The sequence below is a fragment of the Budorcas taxicolor genome, chromosome 9 (genome assembly GCF_023091745.1).
Source record: "Budorcas taxicolor isolate Tak-1 chromosome 9, Takin1.1, whole genome shotgun sequence".
NCBI lineage: Eukaryota > Metazoa > Chordata > Mammalia > Artiodactyla > Bovidae > Budorcas > Budorcas taxicolor.
Window position 1 is genome coordinate 66,083,015 of NC_068918.1, and position 19,600 is coordinate 66,102,614.

Below are 19,600 nucleotides of genomic sequence, written 5' to 3' on the forward strand. Positions count from 1 at the left end.
TCAAGTTTCACCCTGAGAATTTATTTTCAAGGCAAGTTTTTTAAAAGACTGGGCTCTCAAGCTTTCCTATTATAAGAAAGAAGGAGGGAGGGAGAAAAGAAGGAGAAGGGCGAGGGGGGAGGAGGGGAAGGGAAAGGAGAAAGAAGTAAAGTCATGCACAGGCACATGAAATGTTTCTAAGTATGTCTCTTCTCTCTCCTACTCCAGTGAGTGTGACACAAAAGATGAAGGGAATATCGTCAGAAACAAGGGTCAACATCAGACATGGTGTGAGCCTCACTGGATGCATAAAGATAAGGCTGAAGGGAGCTGATTCTAAGATAAGCCAGTAAAACAATAGTAACTATCGAGATAAAGATTTTTTTTTCTTTTTGAGAAGGATAAAGTTTCTTTTGGAATGAACCAGGCAGAGAATACAAGTAAAGCAGCCTATTTCTTAGCAAGAGTATACTCAAAGTAATCCAGGGATTATACCAGTCCTCCAGTCAGAGCAGCCCTCCACTTGGGAGATGTTGGGAACCTAAGGCAAAGAAAGCCTAAAAAGCAATCAGAGTTGCTTTCCTTTTTTTTTTTTTTTTAAATGTGTTTTCATTGTACTGGGTGGGCCAAAAAGATTATTTAGGTTTTTCCACAGGATCATAGGGTTAGGGTTAGAGTCTCATGGAAAAATATGAATGAACTTTTTGGCCAAGGCATAGGTTACATCACCAGATGCCCAACACCAAAATCAGACTGATTATATTCTTTGGAGCCAAAGATGGAGAAGCTCTATACAGTCAGCAAAAACAAGACCGGGAAGTGACTGTAGCTCAGATCATGAACTCCTTATTGCCAAATTCAGACTTTAATTGAAGAAAGTGGGGAAAACCACAGACCATTCAGGTATGACCTAAATCAAATCCCTTATGATTATACAGTGGAAGTGAGAAATAGATTTAAGGGACTAGATCTGTTAGACAGAATGCCTGATATGCTATGGACAGATGTTTGTGACACTGTACAGGAGACAGGGATCAAGACCATCCCCAAGAAAAGAAGTGCAAAAAAGCAAAGTGGCTGTCTGAGGAGGCCTTACAAATAGCTGTGAAAAGAAGAGAAGTGAAAAGCAAAGGAGAAAAGGAAAGATATACCCATTTGAATGCAGAGTTCCAAAGAATAGTGAGGAGAGATAAGGAAGGCTTCCTCAGTGATCAGTGCGAAGAAATAGTGGAAAACAATAGAATGGGAAAGACTAGAGATCTCTTCAAGAAAATTAGAGATACAAGGGAACATTTCATGCAAAGATGGGCTCATAAAGGACAGAAATGGTATGGACCTAACAGAAGCAGAAGATATTAAGAAGAGGTGACAAGAATACACAGAACTGTACAGAAAAGATCTACATGACCAGATAATCACGATGGTGTGATCATTCACCTAGAGCCAGATATCCTGGAATGTGAAGTCAAGTGGGCCTTAGGAAGCATCACTACGAACAAACCTAGTGGAGGTGATGGAATTCCAGTTGAGCTATTTCAAATCCTAAAGGATGATGCTGTGAAAGTGCTGCACTCAATATGCCAGCAAATTTGGAAAACTCAGCAGTGGCCACAGGACGGAAAAAGGTCAGTTTTCATTCCAATCCAGAAAAAAGGCAATGCCAAAGAACGCTCAAACTACTGTACAATTGCACTCATCTCACATGCCAGTCAAGTAAGGCTCAAAATTCTCCAAGCCAGGCTTCAGCAATATGTGAACCATGAACTTCCAGATGTTCAAGCTGGTTTTAAAAAGGCAGAGGAACCAGAGATCAAATTGCCAACATCCACTGGATCATCGAAAAAGCAAGAAAGTTTCAGAAAAACATCTATTTCTGCTTTACTGACTATGCCAAATCCTTTGACTGTGTGGATCACAATAAACTGTGAAAAATTCTGAAAGAGATGGGCATACCAGACCACCTGACCTGCCTCTTGAGAAACCTATATGCAGGTCAGGAAGCAACAGTTAGAACTGGACGTGGAACAACAGACTGGTTTCAAACTGGGAAAGGAGTACGTCAAGGCTGTATATTGTCACCCTGCTTATTTAACTTATATACAGAGTACATCATGAGAAACGTTGGCTGGATGAAGCACAAGCTGGAATCAAGATTGCCAGGAGAAATATCAATAACCTCAGATATGCAGATGACACCACCCTATGGTAGAAAGTGAAGAACTAAAGAGCCTTTTGATCAAAGTGAAAGAGAAGAGTGAAAATGTTGGCTTAAACCTCAACAATCAGAAAACGAAGATCATGGCATCTGGTCCCATCCCTTCATGGCAAATAGATGAGGAAACAGTGGCTGATTTTATTTTCGGGGGCTCCAAAATCACTGCAGATGGTGATTGCAGCCATGAAATTAAAAGATGCTTACTCCTTGGAAGGAAAGTTATGACCAACCTAGATAGCATATTAAAAAGCAGAGACATTACTTTGTCAACAAAGGTCTGTCTAGTCAAGGCTATGGTTTTTCCAGTAGTCATGTATGGATGTCAGAGTTGGACTACAAAGAAAGCTAAGTGCTGGAGAATTGATGCTTTTGAACTGTGGTGTTGGAGAAGACTCTTGAAAGCCCCTTGGACTGCAAGGAGATCCAACCAGTCCATCCAAAAGCAGATCAGTCCCAGGTATTCATTGGGAGGACTGACGTTGAAGCTGAAACTCCAATACTTTGGCCACCTGATACGAAGAGCTGACTCAACTGAAAGGACCCTGGTGTTAGGAAAGATTGAGGGCCGGAGGAGAAGCGGATGAGAAAGGATGAGATGGTTGGATGGCATCACCAACTCAATGGACGTGAGTTTGGGTGGGCTCCGGGAGTTGGTGATAGACAGGGAGGCCTGGCATGCTGCAGTCCAAGGGGTTGCAAAGAGTCAGACACAACTGAGTGACTGAACTGAATTGATAGGTTTACAGGTCTTCCCGGGTAGTACAGTGCTAAAGAATCCACCTACCAACATAGCAGATGCAGGTTCTATCCCTGCGTGGGGAAGATCCCTGGAGTAGGAAATGTCTACCCACTCCAGTCTTCTTGCCTTCAGAATTCCATGGACAGAGGAAGCCTGGCAGGCTATCATCCAAGGGTTCACAAAAAGTCAGATGTAACTAACTCATGCTCATTCACACACACACACACACACACACACACACACACACACGTACACATTTACAAAGTGAGATAGCATTAAGTAAAAAAGATCTCATTTAAAGAAAGAATCATTATTTACTTATAAGTGGCCAGTCATATGCAATGAAGTGTTTCAAATGACCGAGGAAATAACAACAGTGTTTTTTGATCTCGCTTCTTATTCTCTGGGCTTCAAAAATCTTTGAAATCCAGCCACCGGAGACAGAAGAATGGAAACTTTACCTAGCCTGAGCTCTCCACTGTCTTAGTAAACACTTCACCTCCTGAACAAGTTCTACACTTCTGTAAACTGAGTTCTACCAGGAAAGAACCCTCAACTTAAAGCCCATACCACTGTGAATTCAAATTTATCCAAGTTACAGAATTTCACAAAGAAAAGCAACTCTATTTTCAGCCCTAATTGCAATTAGCCAAGAAAACAAGTACACTTGCAAGGGGTCATGCTCCGAAGTTCTTTCTGGAAGAAAATGGTTGGGAATTTGTATTCCACGTTCCCACAGAAACGATGTTAAATAATACTTGAGCCCACAAAGGCTTACTGACCTCATCGCTGTCTCTAAGGCATAAAAACAACTGGCAGGACCAGGCAAGGTCCCTCAGCCCGGGAGTAGGGTGTGCTCCTTCTAGCACCTGGCTTCTCTTTCTTTTTCTCTCACCAACACATTGGTTTGTGTGTGTGTTTTTTTTCATTTATCTTCATTATAAATTATTTTCATTTATCTTTTTAAAATTGAAGTATAGCTGATTTACAACGCTGTGTTAATTTCTGCTGCACAGCAACATAATTCAGTTATACAGATATATGCATTCTTTTTTATCGTCTTTTCCATTATGGTTTATCTCAGCATATAGACTATAGCTCCCTGTGCTATAGAGTAGGACCCGGCTGTTTATCCATTCTATGTGATAGTTTGCATCTGCCAGCCCCAAACTCCCGGTCCATGCCTTCCCCAACACCTCAGCAATCACAGGTCTGTCCTTTACATCTGTGAGTCTTTTTCTGTTTCATAGATAGGTTCATTTTAAGGACTACTTTCTGTTATACACCTTCTGCAGTTCAGCAGCAATCACTCAAGAGGCTATTCGGGAAAACCACTGCCACCTACTCACATGGAATTGCTCTGCCAAAAGTTATTAGGGGCTTTCTAATCTCCAAGTCCAGTTATTTCTCTGAAAAATTCAAGTTTCCTGACTTCTGACCTCTCTGTTGTTGTTTTCAGCTAGCTCTCTCTCTCCCTCTCACTTCCTCTCTCTGAACTTTCCCCTATTCCTGTCTTACCTCTTGACCACTTCTCTTTCTCACTGGTTGATGCCTTCCTCTGCCCAGTTTTAAATGCTGGTATTGTCTGTGTTCTACCATAGGCCCTTTTTTAAAATTCTGCTTCTTTCTTAGAGGGAGACTGACTTGTTCTCATAATTTAAAATGCCTGGCACATAATAAGTGCTTTCACTTTTATCCTTCAAAACCCAATTTAAATATTACCTCTTTCCCAAAGCCTTAGCAAACCTCCTCCACACTCCCTTCTTCACCAGAAGAATCCTGTCATTTGTGCTCTCCAAGCACTTAATACAAACTTCTAGTACAGCCATCAGCAATCAGCATAACCTATTCTGTCTTAATAGGCTGGTCTCCTGCACCACACTGTGAGCCCCTCAACAGAAGGGTTGATTTCATTTAATTCTATTCGATAAGCATCAGTAAGTGTGACCACTTCATGATCAAGCTCAAACCTACAGGTCAAGCAAAGAAATAGAAGACCTGGGGCACGTCACGATCCATAAAATGTGATCTTTGCCACCAAAGAACTTAACTCACATTTGAGTAAAAAAGACAGATATCAAAATCAATAACTAAACACCAGGAGGCGGAAATGCAATATTCATTCATTCAATCCATCCATAGATATCAAGTGCCAAGCATTGTATAAAGTGCTAGAGATACAGGATAAACAAGACAGACAAGGAAAGGAGACATGGAATTATATTTTAATGATCCTTTGAAGTACCTGAAACTGCTGCTTCTATGTCAGACCTTTCTAACAAAGGATTTCTCATTATCCTTCTACATTGGACTTGACTTTTTCGGTTGTTCCTTCTTAGTCATTTCACATATGATGCAAGACTTATGAAGCAACAGCTTTTTCTATCTCCCAAAGAATCAAGTAAATGAGTTAAAATGTACTTAATAGCTTTTAGGAGATTATTTTAAGAGGTAACAGACTAACATAAACATGTAATAAAAAAAATTACACAAGTCTTAAAGAGGGGCTAAAAAATAAAAAGTTAAATAGTTCCATGATTGTTCTTAGCTTAAATGAAAAAGCATGCTAAGCTCCAGCTCATAAATAACTATACAGTATGTTGGGCTCAGGAAGGCATTTTCCTGGCGACCACATATTACAAACACATTATAGCTCACATGTTGGGCAATACTTTCTTCTCTGGCTAAAGCGGACAATTACAAGACTCGAGAAGGTAATTCTCATAGACTAAATATATTGTCATCAGAAGCTTATAGTCAGTCCAAGTCTTAAATAGAGCTTTCAGAATTTAGACCAGGTAACTGAAAACCGAAAGCAGATCAGGACCTTGGATTCTCCAATGATAGTAGTTGTTTTTTTTTCCCCCTCAGTTAATACTCTTAGAAAATCTTCTCAAATTAAGTTGGCTTATCCTCTGGCATGGAATCTTTTTAGGGAACACACTCCAGCTCCCCTGACAAATACACCAAGGAGAATCAGCCCCAGGAAAGTGGAATTTAAAAACAGAAAAATCAAGACTGCTTCATACATCTGTCTCTGCAAACTTATTCCAACATGTCTAATGATATCAGAGGGAAGCACAAACCTATTAAATAATGGTAGGTCCGGGAAAATTAAGGCATGCCAACATACAAATATCATAGTATAATTTTGTTCAAAATTCCCAAATGGTGTCACAACATAGTGGCACAACTGTTCTTGTTTTGTGTGAACAACTTAGTTGTTTCTGATGATGGTGTCTGGTCCCTCTGGGGCTAATTCCAAGATTGAAAATGAATGGAGGGCTTTCCTGGTGGCTCAATGGTAAGGAATGTGCCTGACAGTGCAGGGGACATGGGTTCGATTCCTCATCAGGGAAGATCCCATGCCACAGGGCAACTGGGCCCATGCACCACAACTACGGAGCCTGTGCTCTAGAGCCCGGGAGTTACAACTACTGAAGCCCGAGCACCCTAGAGCCTGTGCTCCACAATAAGAGAAGCTACCGCAGTGAGAAGCCCGTGCACCAACTGGAGAAAAGCCCACGTGATAATGAAGCCCCAGCAGCAATGATGACCCAGCACAGCCAATAAATAAATCTTATAAATGAATGGAAATGCTAACCTCTCAATTCATCCTATCATGTGTAAAACTGACAGCTAGTGGGAAGTATTAACACAGAGAGCTTAGCTCTTTGATGACCTAGAGGGGTGGGATGGGATGGGGTAGCAGGGAAATAAGTAATCAGGAGAAGCTACCAGTCTTAGATAATCAAGAGATTATCCATCATGAAGAATGCTCATATATATTTAACAAGATGAAATCTGCTTCTTTAATAAAATCTGACCAGATGTAGAGTCCTGAACTCACTGAAGCTTGAAAATTGTGAAGAAGCACTTTTCTTATCTAACTTTCACCAAACAGTGAAAATATGTGTTAATGCTGGAGGAAAACCAGAGATAGAGCAATATCTTAACTTTGGTTCCAAGTGTTCAAGCGATTTGGCTCATGTAGAAAAGTGTTGCTCTCATGTTATCAAATTTTACCTTCTCCAAGATTTCCTAAAGGGGCACCAAATGATAGTTATAAATGTAACCATAAAACTCCACGAGGTTTCTTAAGCTCAGTCACCTACAATTCTTGTCTGCCATTTGTCTGACTTCTGTTCCCTTAAACAAAGAATCAAAAACAGAATTTTGTCTGAGTTTTTAAACGTTCCATAAATCCAAGCAAGCCATTCCTTAACCCTATTATTTGCGAATACTGATGAATATTTACATGTTAGCAGCTTGTAGATGCTCCTGTAATTTACCTTCTTAATTGGCACATATTTGCATCTAACTCATTGCTTCAAAAGAACCTTAAAAAGTGAACTTTGTAAACATATTATGTTTATGATAAATACAGATTTTGTCACTTATACCTTGATGTGAGGGCTTCCCTGCTGGCTCAGTGGTAAAAAAAACCTGCCTGCCAATGCTGGAGACTTAGGTTTGATCTCTGGCTCGGGAAGATCTCTTGGAGAAAAAAACAAAAACCCACTCCATTTGCCTGAAAAAAATCTACTTGCCTGGAAAATCCCATGGACAGAAGAGCTTGGCAGGCTACCCAGTCCATGGGTTCAAAAAGAATCAGACACAACTTAGCAACTAAATAAGAACAACAACTTTGATGTGACATAAATCAGTCAAAATTAACACTTATGAACAAGTGTGCCACTCACTGGAATATATGCTCGAAGGACCAGTCAACACTAACAAAATACTCCTGGAAATTAAGTGTTAAGTCAAACGCATAGCTGACTGTGCAAAAGATTTCATAATGCTGACAAGCCTTAATTTTAGACTTTGGAAACAAAACAAATGGAGATATGCAGGTCAACATTCTAGTAAACACAGCAGGATCAGTCCTTGGTAACCCACTCACGTGTCATATTTAATGATTAAATAAATGTTCTACACTACTGCATTTATAAAGGAAAGAAGAGTCTAGGATTCTGCTTAGAGTCAAGCCTAGCCTTTCCTTTCCAACTTTATTTCAGATTTACCAACTGCCAAATGTACTTTAAGCACATAGGCCATTGGCAGTACTAAGTTGCTGGGCAAGAAAAGTTAAGCCAACCATTCTCACCATAACTCACGTGCAAGCTACAACACTGTTCTCGAATTTCATTAGGTCAAGCCAAGCAACTTACACCCCAATCCTGTTTTGCAACTAACAACACACACACACACACACACACACACACACAAAGAGATACATTAGGTTGTAAAGCCAGATTCTGCCCCTCTGTATGGCCTAGAAATCTTTTCTTACCCTGACTGTATATAAATAGTTAACAGTAAATGGACCAAGAATTAGTTTCGAAAAACTAAAATCTTACTGTCCAGATCTGATTATCTGAATTTTCACTGGATCAACCAAAGCTAGTTTCCCAAGATCAATTTCTAGAAATCTAAAAATTAACTTGATAGAGCTAACATACATCAATTGTATGCATGTGACTCAAAAACAATTAGAAAGGTCATGCAAAGTATACATTAATAACTATCATTAGGAACTTCAAAGCTAGCCCAGATTTCAAACTTAGTCATTTTTATGTATACCGTAATATAGACACAGTTCTGCATGCATCACTGTATCTAATACATGTCTGCCATTCAAATTCCATTATCTACATGGAATTCTGGACAAGCCATTCAGTAACTCTGCATTCAAGCTGACTATTTCCTGTCAACCAAGGACCACACATAGACCCCAGGTATTATCAACAAACAAGCAGCACAATTCAATCATGGACTATACACCTAAGGAATCTTTAATTGATACTACACCACTGGTGTGTTGCAATTACCTAAAATAGCCTCATTTTTTTTTTCCACAAACTAAAAAGACTAATACAAGAGAATTTTGAGCCAGATCAAATTTCACTACTATAAAAACAAAATATAAGAAAAAAGATTCTAAGTCTCAGGTAGTAACTCTACTTGTTTCTATGAGTCAGTATATAAAAATTCTTCTTTGTTAAAGAATTAATTACAATACTTCCTTGAGGTCAATTTAGTGAGATTCTGTCAATATTTATAAAAGACCTTAAAGTTTTTTAATACAATTGAGTACTTATTTACAGAATTTTGAACATGATACTGATTTCATATAAAAATAAATGAAGAGCCTAATGCATAGTTCACAGATGTGTAAGCTTTTTGTCTTCAATGCATTTTCACATTTATTTTCATAGTAATGTACATTGTTCTCATGTGTCCCATTCAGTGAAATCACCCATATTATGAAGTCTGTAAGAGTTTCCTTGGATTTTTCACTTATTCACTACTTAGAATATCACCTTGCATTTGATAGGCTTATTAAATAATTACTTATTAAATTGTTGAATTCAATGGGCACACTGAAAGATCATAAAAGGCAGAAATTACACTCAGCCTAATTCTGTGCACACCTTAGAAAGAAATCTTGCAGATTTTTAAGTAGTCAACTTTAATGTCTATGATGAGAAGGCTGTAATTTAAATGGTCTCAAACAGAAAATTTATTTCTAGGAGACAAGAGAGCATAGTTATAAATGAACAGACTCTGAATTTTGCCTCTCAGCTTTAAGTCCCTCATCTATTTGGATCTGATTTCTATATACGCTGTGAGATAAGAAACCATATTCATTTTTATTCAACTATTATAGCCCCATGAGTTAAATACATTCTCATTTCTCAATAAATAAATGAATAGACTCTGGATCAGACAGCCTCAGATTCAAAACTTGGTTCTATCAAGTGGTACTGGGAAAGTGATTACCTCTGCTGGGTCTCAATTTCCCCATATGTAAAACTGATCTATTGATGCTATCTGCCTCATAAACATTGAGTAAGGTATATGATTGGGCATGTAGAGTGATTGGTATGGCACCCAGCACACAGTAACACATGGTGTTCATTTGGGTAGCACTGGCCTTAAAGGGCTTCCCTGGTGGCTCAGACGGTAAAGCGACTGACTACCTATAATGTGGGAGACCTGGGTTCAATCCCTGGGTCAGGAAGATCCCCTGGGGAAGGAAATAGCAACCTATTCCAGTACTCTTGCCTGGAAAATTCCATGAATGGAGGAACCTGGTAGGCTACAGTCCATGGGGTCGCAAAGAGTCGGACACGACTGAGCAACTTCACTAGTTGGTTCACTGGCCTTAAACTACAAAGATCAAAGTAACATATTTGGTATGCAGAGTTTTATAGCAAATCTGCCAGTCCTCTAAAATATTATAAGCATTTTTTCCTTGCAAAAGAGAAACCTCTTTGAAGGTGTCTGGACTACTGAAGTTCCTATTAGTAATAATGATTTCCTGGTATATGAATAGAGCTGGGTTTGCAGATACTGTAAGCAACACACCAGTCTATTCTGACTTGGTTCTGGCCAAGCCAAGCTCTGGGAATTATCTGATTAAAAAAACAACAACAAAAAAAAAACCTTTGATTGTCCTTCTAGTGATAAAACCATTTGATAATGCTTCGGGAATAAACATTAAGTTGTATAAAACTGATAGTAATGCAAATAATATCCGTCTGCAGCAATACAAAGAAATATTCTTTGGTAGAGATACAGTTGGTTTCCATCCTGTAGAAAAGATTACTCCAACATTTATACTTATAGAATTGTCTTACAGCACATTAGTCAGTTTGGCATCTATTAGCAAATCATTTCAGCATTCCTGATTGTGTGTGTGTGTGTGTGTGTGTGTATGTGTCAGAGAAAGAGAGAGAAATCTTGGCTCTTCAGATTCTCCTTATCATGGACCAAGATATTAGAACTGATCCCCTTAAATAGCATATGTGTTTTGAAACGTTTTTCACTGCAAGGGGAAAATACCTGGATTATTCAGAACTCTGAAGACATGAGTTGGACCCCCTACTCAGCCAGTTGATTTATTCTGGCCAAAGTCAAATACCCTTTTTCAAGGAGGAGTTTTCTCAACTGTGACATATAGAGCAACTACACCGTCACATCTACTTATTTTCTGGAGCACATAAGATAATCAAAAGAGGACTCCATTGCATAAAACAACACACATTTACATTATCACCCTCATCTAGCCACATGACATCACCTACACCCTGGTGTGAACAAACTATAAACCTGGAAAACACTCAAAAGATAGGTAAGAGCTCCCATGGCCCCAAGACAGCAGGAATCACGCTCCTGGTCTTCGATAGCCTCAGCTCTAAACTTACCTTTGTCACAAGAAACTGTTTGGAAGGACTGATGCTGAAGCTGAAACTCCAATACTTTGGCCACCTGATGTGAAGAACTGACTCATTTGAAAAGACCCTGATGCTGGGAAAGACTGAAGGCAGGAGTAGAAGAGACGACAGAGGATGAGATGGTTGGATGGCATCACTGACTCAATGGACATGAGTTTGGGTAAACTCCGGGAGTTGGTGATGGACAGGGAGGCCTGGCGTGCTACGGTCTGTGGGGTCACAAAGAGTCAGACATGACTGAGCAACTGAACCGAACTGAATGTGATATCAAGAGGTACTGGATATGTCATAGCCTGGGTTTCTTTTAATTCTTTGGGGATGACTTTCAAACAAGAAATAGGAGTAACTAAGATTTTGAAAGGACAGTGAATTCTCTCTGATAGCTTCCTCAAAGAGAGGGCTTCCCTCATAGCTCAGTTGGTAAAGAATCTGCCCGCAATGCAGGAGACCTGGATTCGATTCCTGGGTTGGGAAGATTTCCAGAGTATTCTTGCCTGGAGAATCCCATGGACAGAGGAGCCTGGCAGGCTACAATCCATGGCATCGCAAGAGTTGGACACGACTTAGCAACTAAACCACCACCAGGCAAATACCCAGTTTTACATGGTTTGGAGTCAATAGTCAAATTGCCTGACACCCACTAATAATTCACTAGGGTAGTTCCCCTCCATTTCTGTCTCTTAAGAGGTCTTAGAAGAGACTAAAAGTGTTGGAAAATACTAATGTAATTGGTCAGAACCACTTTTACAGCCTTACTGTACCAAAGAATATAACTCGCTTCCTTTGGTATATGAATCATATACCAAAGGCAATTGCTTTGCCCATTGTTGATTACCTATTGTAACAGAAAAGGCTGGCATGTAATGAAATGTTTACTGCCACCTTGTGCAACTCCTGAAGCATTTAAGTTACACAGATTGGCTCTGCTAGGATTTCTAGTAGGAGACTCTAAGAACATTTAAATTTTTTCTCCTCTCGTCTCTGTCTCCTAAGAAGACTGTCACAAGGTAGCCTGGATTCTGTATCTTTGTTTTTATGTTTTCTTCAGAAAAAAAAAATTACAAAATAAAACTCACATTAAGATGTTAGGTACTCACTTTAAAATTTTTTTAGTACAATTCGACAAGGCTTTAAAAATCAGCTCTGCCTCATACCCTCTCTCCTTCTCTAATAATCTGACATATATTTTGATGAGTTCCTTAAGTCAACATCTCCAGCCAAAGATAAAAGCCAATATATAAAAATAATGAAAGCAGTCAGTGTATTAGAATCATCAGTGGATTTTAAAATAATTTATCATTTTGCTCTGCTTTCCTATTTTTCTTTTATGCCACTAATAAAACTTGCAAATCGAACTTTGCTCCCTGAAAATAAGGGGACTCTTTCTTAAACAAAGCCAGTTTCCCCACTTAACTATATCCAGTTTACAGGATGGTGAGGTGGTTTTCTTCAAGATGTACCTTTCCCAAGGCTGTTGGTGACTGGTTTCTTCCTGATACCCGGAAAGCTGTGGTTCCTGCAACATTGTCCACTCCCACCTCACTTACTACAGTCTCAACTCTCATCCTGCCTCAGGCAGAGTGGGGTGCTGCTTGAAGGGAACACTTGGGACAACTACTTGCAAAGCAGAACCAGTTGGTACCTGTTGGTGGAAACTCGCATATTCACTGGGCTTTGTGCTTGTCCATCTCCCACTGCTCCACAAAGAAGCCGTGAACCAGTTTTATCCTGCAAACCAGAAACAGGAACTGAACGGGCCGCTAACCAGGCCTCCAAAACAGGAAGCAGGGGACAGTCCCCGTAGCCACCGGAGGGGAACTAACTCATAGCAGAGGACTCCCAGAAGGCTGGCAGCAGCCAAGGCCACTGGTGAGACAAAGCCAAGTTGTGTGCCTATAATTAGGCTTCACCTAGAGGTGGAACCGACTGTAACTCTCAACTGATGACTCTCTGAAGCAGACCAAAGGTGACCAAGTTGAGCCAAGGAGCCAGGAGCCTGGGAAACAGGATCAATGATGACAAGCTGCACTTGACTATTTGGGGTAAGAAATGAGTGCCCTACAAACAAGTGTACTTTGTGTTTTGGAGTTTTCTTTTTAGTTTTGCTTTTTTTCTAATTTTCTAGTAAAATCCTTTTTGGAAAATTTTAATTTTGCCTCCAAGAAAGCAAGAGGAGGCACAGTGCTCTGGGCTCCCACAGGGTGGCAATGATATGCCAGCAAAAAACATGAGTGTGGCTCCACTGGGATAATTTTTTTTTAACCCCTTCCTAAACTAGACCTTTTTTTTTTTTTTATGAGTTTGCCGACATTTACTCTTTTGATAATTTTCTAAGGCTTGTTCCTTGGTTGAAGAAAGACTGACTGGAAGTGGGAAGGGACTGTAGGTGGTCTAGATGAGAGGTTCTCAAACACCATTCTGTTGATTGGCATGATAGAGTTTTTTATCCATCATGGCGAAATAGGAAAGAAAATAATAAATAATGCATTTTCCCATATATTTACTGTATGTAAAAAGCTATTCTTTAAGATTATGTTTCCCTAATTTAACATTTTTAAAAATGTCTTTTTAAGAAATAGTGGCTGTAGTTGGCTGGTTTTCGAGTTTTCTTTTTCTTTTTAATATCCTTACTTGGAAAAATAAAATCATGACAAATTCATGTCAGTCTTCAATTTTTGAAAAACCAGTTCATGGGAACCACTATTTAGGAAATACTGACACCACCTTCTCCCTCCAAGTATATGAGACAGTATGGATAAAAGCTTCACTGGATTTAAAAGCAGAAGATGCAGAAGTGGGCTGGAAGACTCTCAGGAACTTCTCATTCTGAGATATACAGGATACAAAGGTTATGTTTGCTTTGTTTTGTTATCAAATAAGATTGGAAGTCCTAGGGACCTGTGCTGGAAGCAAGTGAAACCAAACCCAGAAAGTTCAGATGCCTGTCCAGTGACATGGCCAAATAAGAGACTATTATCACAAGTAAGGTGGGAACACTCCACAGATGAAAATATAAAGGCTAAATTCTTAAAATTTCGACCTGCATATGTTTCCTTCCTGTTTCCCACTGCTGCTACTGGGTGATAGGCTGAGTAAGAGATTGCAATCTACAGAAAGCCTGCCTAAGAGAAAGGCCAGGGGATACAATGGTAGTGAGGGGTGGGGGGAGCGGTGTGGAGGCAGGGAAGGGGAAAGTGGGCAGCCATTCAATTGTGAGCCCCTTGAGAAGGAGTGAGGTGGCCGTGAACAGAACACTCTCCCTGGGTCTTACATCAGCTGGAATTCAAGGACCATAAATAGGTTTGGAAGGGATGAAGGTTAAAGTGTTCCTGGATCCCCTGCTGACATTGCTTCCTCCTTCGCTGAACATCCTTCTTCCTCCCTCACTGTCCAGCCTCCCTCCTCTCCTCGAAACTTCCCAAGCCTTCCTTTGTCCCCTGCCTCATCACAGCCTCTCCTTCCAACACCACCAGTCCAAAGTGATACTCCTACATCCAGCCAAGACGCTACCAGAAGCTAGGTGAACACAAGTTACCGATTCTAACTCAGGGCAAGATGGACTCAAAGTCTCAGTTTTAGGTTGGCCAGCAACATAATTTTACTGCTTAAATAGACAAAGGAGCCCCAGGCTTCAAGTACATTGAGTTAGGAGGGCTCTTACAGGCTAGACCTAAATCTAACTACCATCTATAATACCGTTTCTAAGAAAAAGTGTGCTTCTGGCTCTAAGCAGCAACCTTAAATCATTTAGGCTGAATGAATGAATATAACTCCTTTATGGTTCAGTTTTCTCATAAGCAAGTAGGGGAATAATAAAGTCTATGCCAGCTATACTTTGCAAAAGTAGTATTCATTTAGAAAAAAGAAAACAATTTGATTCCCTGCCATGTGGGGCCTGTCTACCTCGGTGGAACAGCTCTACATCATTAACATCTATATCACTGACATCTCGTAGCTCTTCTAGAAATTTACTGTCTACAATGCAGGGGTCTGGGAAGGGGTATTATTAGCCTGTCAACCGACATCTCTGAGTGATAGTCTTGTATATATGATGAATTTTCATAAAATCTTGGATAGAACATTAGTTTCAAGATGGAAATGAAAGACAGAATGACAAGGGTAGTCAAAGAACAAACTTGATTATGCTGCTGCTGCTAAGTCGCTTCAGTCGTGTCCGACTCTGTGCGACCCCATAGATGGCAGTCCACCAGGCTCCCCCATCCCTGGGATACTCCAGGCAAGAACACTGGAGTGGGTTGCCATTTCCTTCTCCAATGCATGACAGTGAAAAGTGAAAGTGAAGTTGCTCAGTCATGTCCAACTTAGCGACCCCATGGCTCCTCACAATAATCAAATAGGAAAAATCAGTGAAAACTTGTAACTGCAATCTACTCTTTAGAAAATCCTCGTACACATAGAGGGCAGAAGCTTGTAAAAATGTAATCAAACTACTTCAACGCCAATATTCCATTTTAAATGTTGAGGCCCTTGTAAATCCTCCTTGTTCACCATTCTATCTCAGGTTAGGGGTCACCTCTGACCCACCCTTCTTCCAGTTTGATTCTAGGGGCTATTTCCTGGACGCCCAAGGCAATCCCCGAGGACCCTCACAACCAGGAATCTGCACTTGAATCTGTGCTGTTCACCAACCCTGAACTCCTGGAGATGGCAACATTACACATATATGTGGTTCATTCATCTCTATGAACTGAAGTGATTCCTTTTTAAATCAATACTACTATAATTTTAAAGTACAGAATTTAGGGCTGGAGGGAATCTCAGAGACCAGTTATTACAACCCTTCTCTGAGATTTTAAATGATTTGCTCCAGATTAGAGAAGAACCAAGACCAGAATCCAGATCGTGAAACTGGTGTTCAGGTGATCAGTCCTAGCATACCTTGCTGCCTTCCTTTGTAAACTCATAGGATTACATGAAAGAATCCTAGAAATTTAGTTTCATCTCCCCTCTCTCCCTCCATCCCTGATCCAATTGTTTTGGCCACTGAAGGAGACAAAGGACTTTACTCACAATTACATGGTTCAGAGCAGAGCCAGGATAAAGACTCAGACCAAACTAGAGGGATAAAGTTCTTCCCACTATGTCATAACCATTCAACTTTCAAGTGGCAGTAGTAGATGTAGAGGTCAGCATGGGGCCAAAACCTTACCAGGCCTGTTTTTGCAAGGCCTGCAAGCTAGGAATGGTTTTTCTATTTTTTACATGGTTGAGAAAAAAAAAGAAAAATCAAAAGAACATCACTTTGTGAATAATATGAGATATAAATTTCATAAATCTGACAACATCCATTAACCAAATTTTGTTGGAATACAGCCATGATGATTTATTTAGGTCCTCTTTATGGCTCCGCTTGAGTAACACCTGCAGAGCCGAGGAGGTGTGAGAGACACCTCCAGCGAAATCTACAACATTTATGCCATCTGGCCCTTTACAGAGGACAAGCAAGTGCTCTCTTAGAAATCAGAAGTCGAGTTCTACTACTGTTCACCTTGGCCTCCCTCAGTTTAGAAAATAAAACCGATACCATTTTCATTCTATCACATCTTCAACGTTTTCTTGCTGAATGAGAGACCTGAGGGTTCCTGTCACAGGCAGGGGTGAAACTGGGGCCTGCCTAGTTGAGCTCACCAGTGGGATGGGACAGAGCTGGCCCGGAAACACTGGTCTCCCTAGAATGTGCCCTCCTCCCCACTATTCCACAAAGCACACAATGGCTCACAGGGTCCCTGCCAGCTCTCTACCATGAGTTTGCCGTTTCCCTCTCTTAATTCTGAGAATAAATCAGTCCAGCTAAATGGAGGTAGCAAGGGTGAAGCCGGACCTTTTAGAGTCAGGCACTCACAGTGGGACCCTCCATTGACCAGTTATTATCCATGACCTTGAACCAGCGATGGAGCCCTTGGTTTTCTCATCTAAGAAGATAGCTAAGTACTACTTCCCTCATAGGCTTGTTTGGAGTATTAAATGAGATACATTTCAAATGTCTGGTACCTTCTAATCTTTCTCTCTCCCTTTCCCAGAGATAGTATTTGGAGAATAAACATTACATGAACCTTGTTAGGAAAGTCTTTCAAATTAGCTTAAAGATTATTTTATAAAAAAAAAAAATACCCAATCTACCAAAACAATAAAAATAGGTTTAGCATTTCATTGGGTGTTTTCCTCATATATCTTTCAGTTCTTTGAAGCTTTTTCCAAATTATAATCCAAAAATAAAAATGCTGTAATTTTTAGAAATGTTATATTTATGTAATTTTTACAGCAAGTCACACAAAGAACCGAGCTAAACTATGTTCTACCCATGACCAGTTATGAAGACTAAGACGGTAAAATACACCAGAACCAGAAAATCCTACTTTATTTAATCTGGCTTCCTTAACATGAAGTTCTTGTTCTTAAAATATTCAGTTTTGGCTGAATTCCAAGACTGACATAAGCCTTCTTCAGGTGTTCTGAAAAGACTGAAGAGAAAGAATCAGAACTGGAAACAAGATTGGAATATAAAACCTTCTATGTGATCACAAGGCAAGAAACTTGTCTGAAAGCACCATTAAATCAAATTTTATGCCCACACTTATAAAAAATATGTATATATTCTCAACATTGGTTGTACAGGGTGCTAAAGGTTAATTTCAGTAACATGCTTTTATCTCTAACATTTGCTAACAGATAGCAAATTGCTTCAGTCACTTGAATTGCAGTGACACTTTCTGAAATCTGTAATAGGCTGAAAAGATTTTTTTTCGTGAATTACTCTAGCAGTCACTTTAATGGGCACACTTTAATGGCCAATCTAACTTAGTTACTAAAACTGCATATCAGCGTTTTACATAATGTTAAATTATCTACTTGCCAGCGCATCGGGGTATATGGAGTCATGAAAAACATACTCTGCTCTTTTTCACCAAAATTCCAACAGAGATATCACGCAGGTTTAGTGTCAAGTTACAAAAGTTGCTTTTCAAAGTAATTACTTGACAATTCAAATTGGTAAGAGATGGGAAATCAAGCCACTGAACTTCAAGGAAAGGGAGTTGGGAAGATCGTGACATAACATGCAAATTCACACAGATCCGCTCTGCGTGCAGCTGGCTGCGTGGCAAAAGTCAGAATTTTTGTACTCAAAAGTACACGGAAAAAAATGAGGACATCTTCTAAAACAGGCACAGGTATATATAGAAGGAAAATGTGGGCCAAATCTAACAGAAGAGAAACCAAAACACTGAATAGGGCAAGGCTGACTGGGACAAGTAACTCGCACTGCAGGCGAACAGAAGTTCTTCAAGAGGACCACACGCACCCCTGGATTCCCAGAGCGGGCCGGCGGCCGGGGGGTCAGACTCTCTGCCCCGAGCTGCGAGCGAGCCGAGCAGTCACGCAGCGCCGCTCGCTGCCCCTAAGGTGGGGCAAGAAGTAAATAAGTAAGATGCTCGATTGCTGCCCAGAAACTGATAGATTTTTCCTATGGGGGCAGGGGGGTGGGGGTGGGAAACAACAGCTTTCCCCCTGCGGTGGCCCCTGACCGCGGAGGCTGGGGCCCTGCATTGTAAAGTCGCACGCACCTGCATTGTAAAATCGGTCCAGCACCGCAGTTTCTCCAAAGTCCAGTTTCCCAAAATGCAGGGTCTCCAGGGCGGCGCCCACCGTCTCGCACGCCTCCCGCAGGCACTGCAGGGCCTCGCTCTCGGCCACCACCAGCTGCCCCTGGCTCGCCTCGTTGATGACATAGGCCACCGTGGTCCGTCGGCCGCCCCCAGAGTTGCCCCGGCACCGGGTGGCGCTGCTCCCAGAGGTGGCACTGGGACACCCGGCGCCGGGAGGGGCGGCACTTTCCACGTTCCAGAAGCTGCCCGGTGGCGGCGGTGGCAGCTGGGTCTCCTCGCCCTCGGCCGCCGTCGCCGCTCCTCCCCTCCGGTAGCTGCCGCCCTCGGCGAAGGGTGGCACGGAGAAAGTGATGCCCTCGCCCGCCTCCGCGCTCATCTCTCCCGGCCGGACCGCCGCGGCGGCGTCTCCCGCCCAGCCGCACCGTCTGGCCAGCCACAGCTCGGGGCTGCTCCGCGCGCGCCTGGCTAAGCAGCTGCCATCCCGCGTTGCGCCTTCCGCGCCGCGCCGCCGCCTCCTCTCCGGCGCCCTCTCCCCCGAAGGGACGCCGCTGCCCGGCGGCGGCTCGCCCCTCCTCGGCGCCTCCGTGGCCGCGCCGCTCGCCCGCTGCAGGGTGTAGAGTACAAGGGGTGGGGAGCCGGGCTGAGCGGGAAGGGACAGGGCTTCCTTTTCTTGGCCGGCGGACAAGTCGGCTCGCGAACCTGCTAGGCGGTGCGGCTCAAGGGCGCCGCTCTCCGGGTGCGGTGCGCCCTGGCCACCCGGGAGCGCGGTCCCGGCTCCTTCCGTGCCGGGCACCCTGGG

At 41.8% G+C, this 19,600-nt stretch overlaps 1 protein-coding gene across 1 annotated transcript in view; it reads right to left on the bottom strand.

The window, feature by feature from the left end:
• Window positions 1-19,192, bottom strand: part of MAP3K5 (mitogen-activated protein kinase kinase kinase 5) — a 227,169-nt gene extending 207,977 nt beyond the window's left edge. The window contains exon 1 of the mRNA XM_052645679.1: window positions 18,760-19,192. Within this exon, the coding sequence (XP_052501639.1) occupies window positions 18,760-19,177 (418 nt within the window). The 5' untranslated portion in view covers window positions 19,178-19,192. The remainder of the gene's footprint in view (window positions 1-18,759) is intronic.
• Window positions 19,193-19,600: the final 408 nt, after the last annotated feature.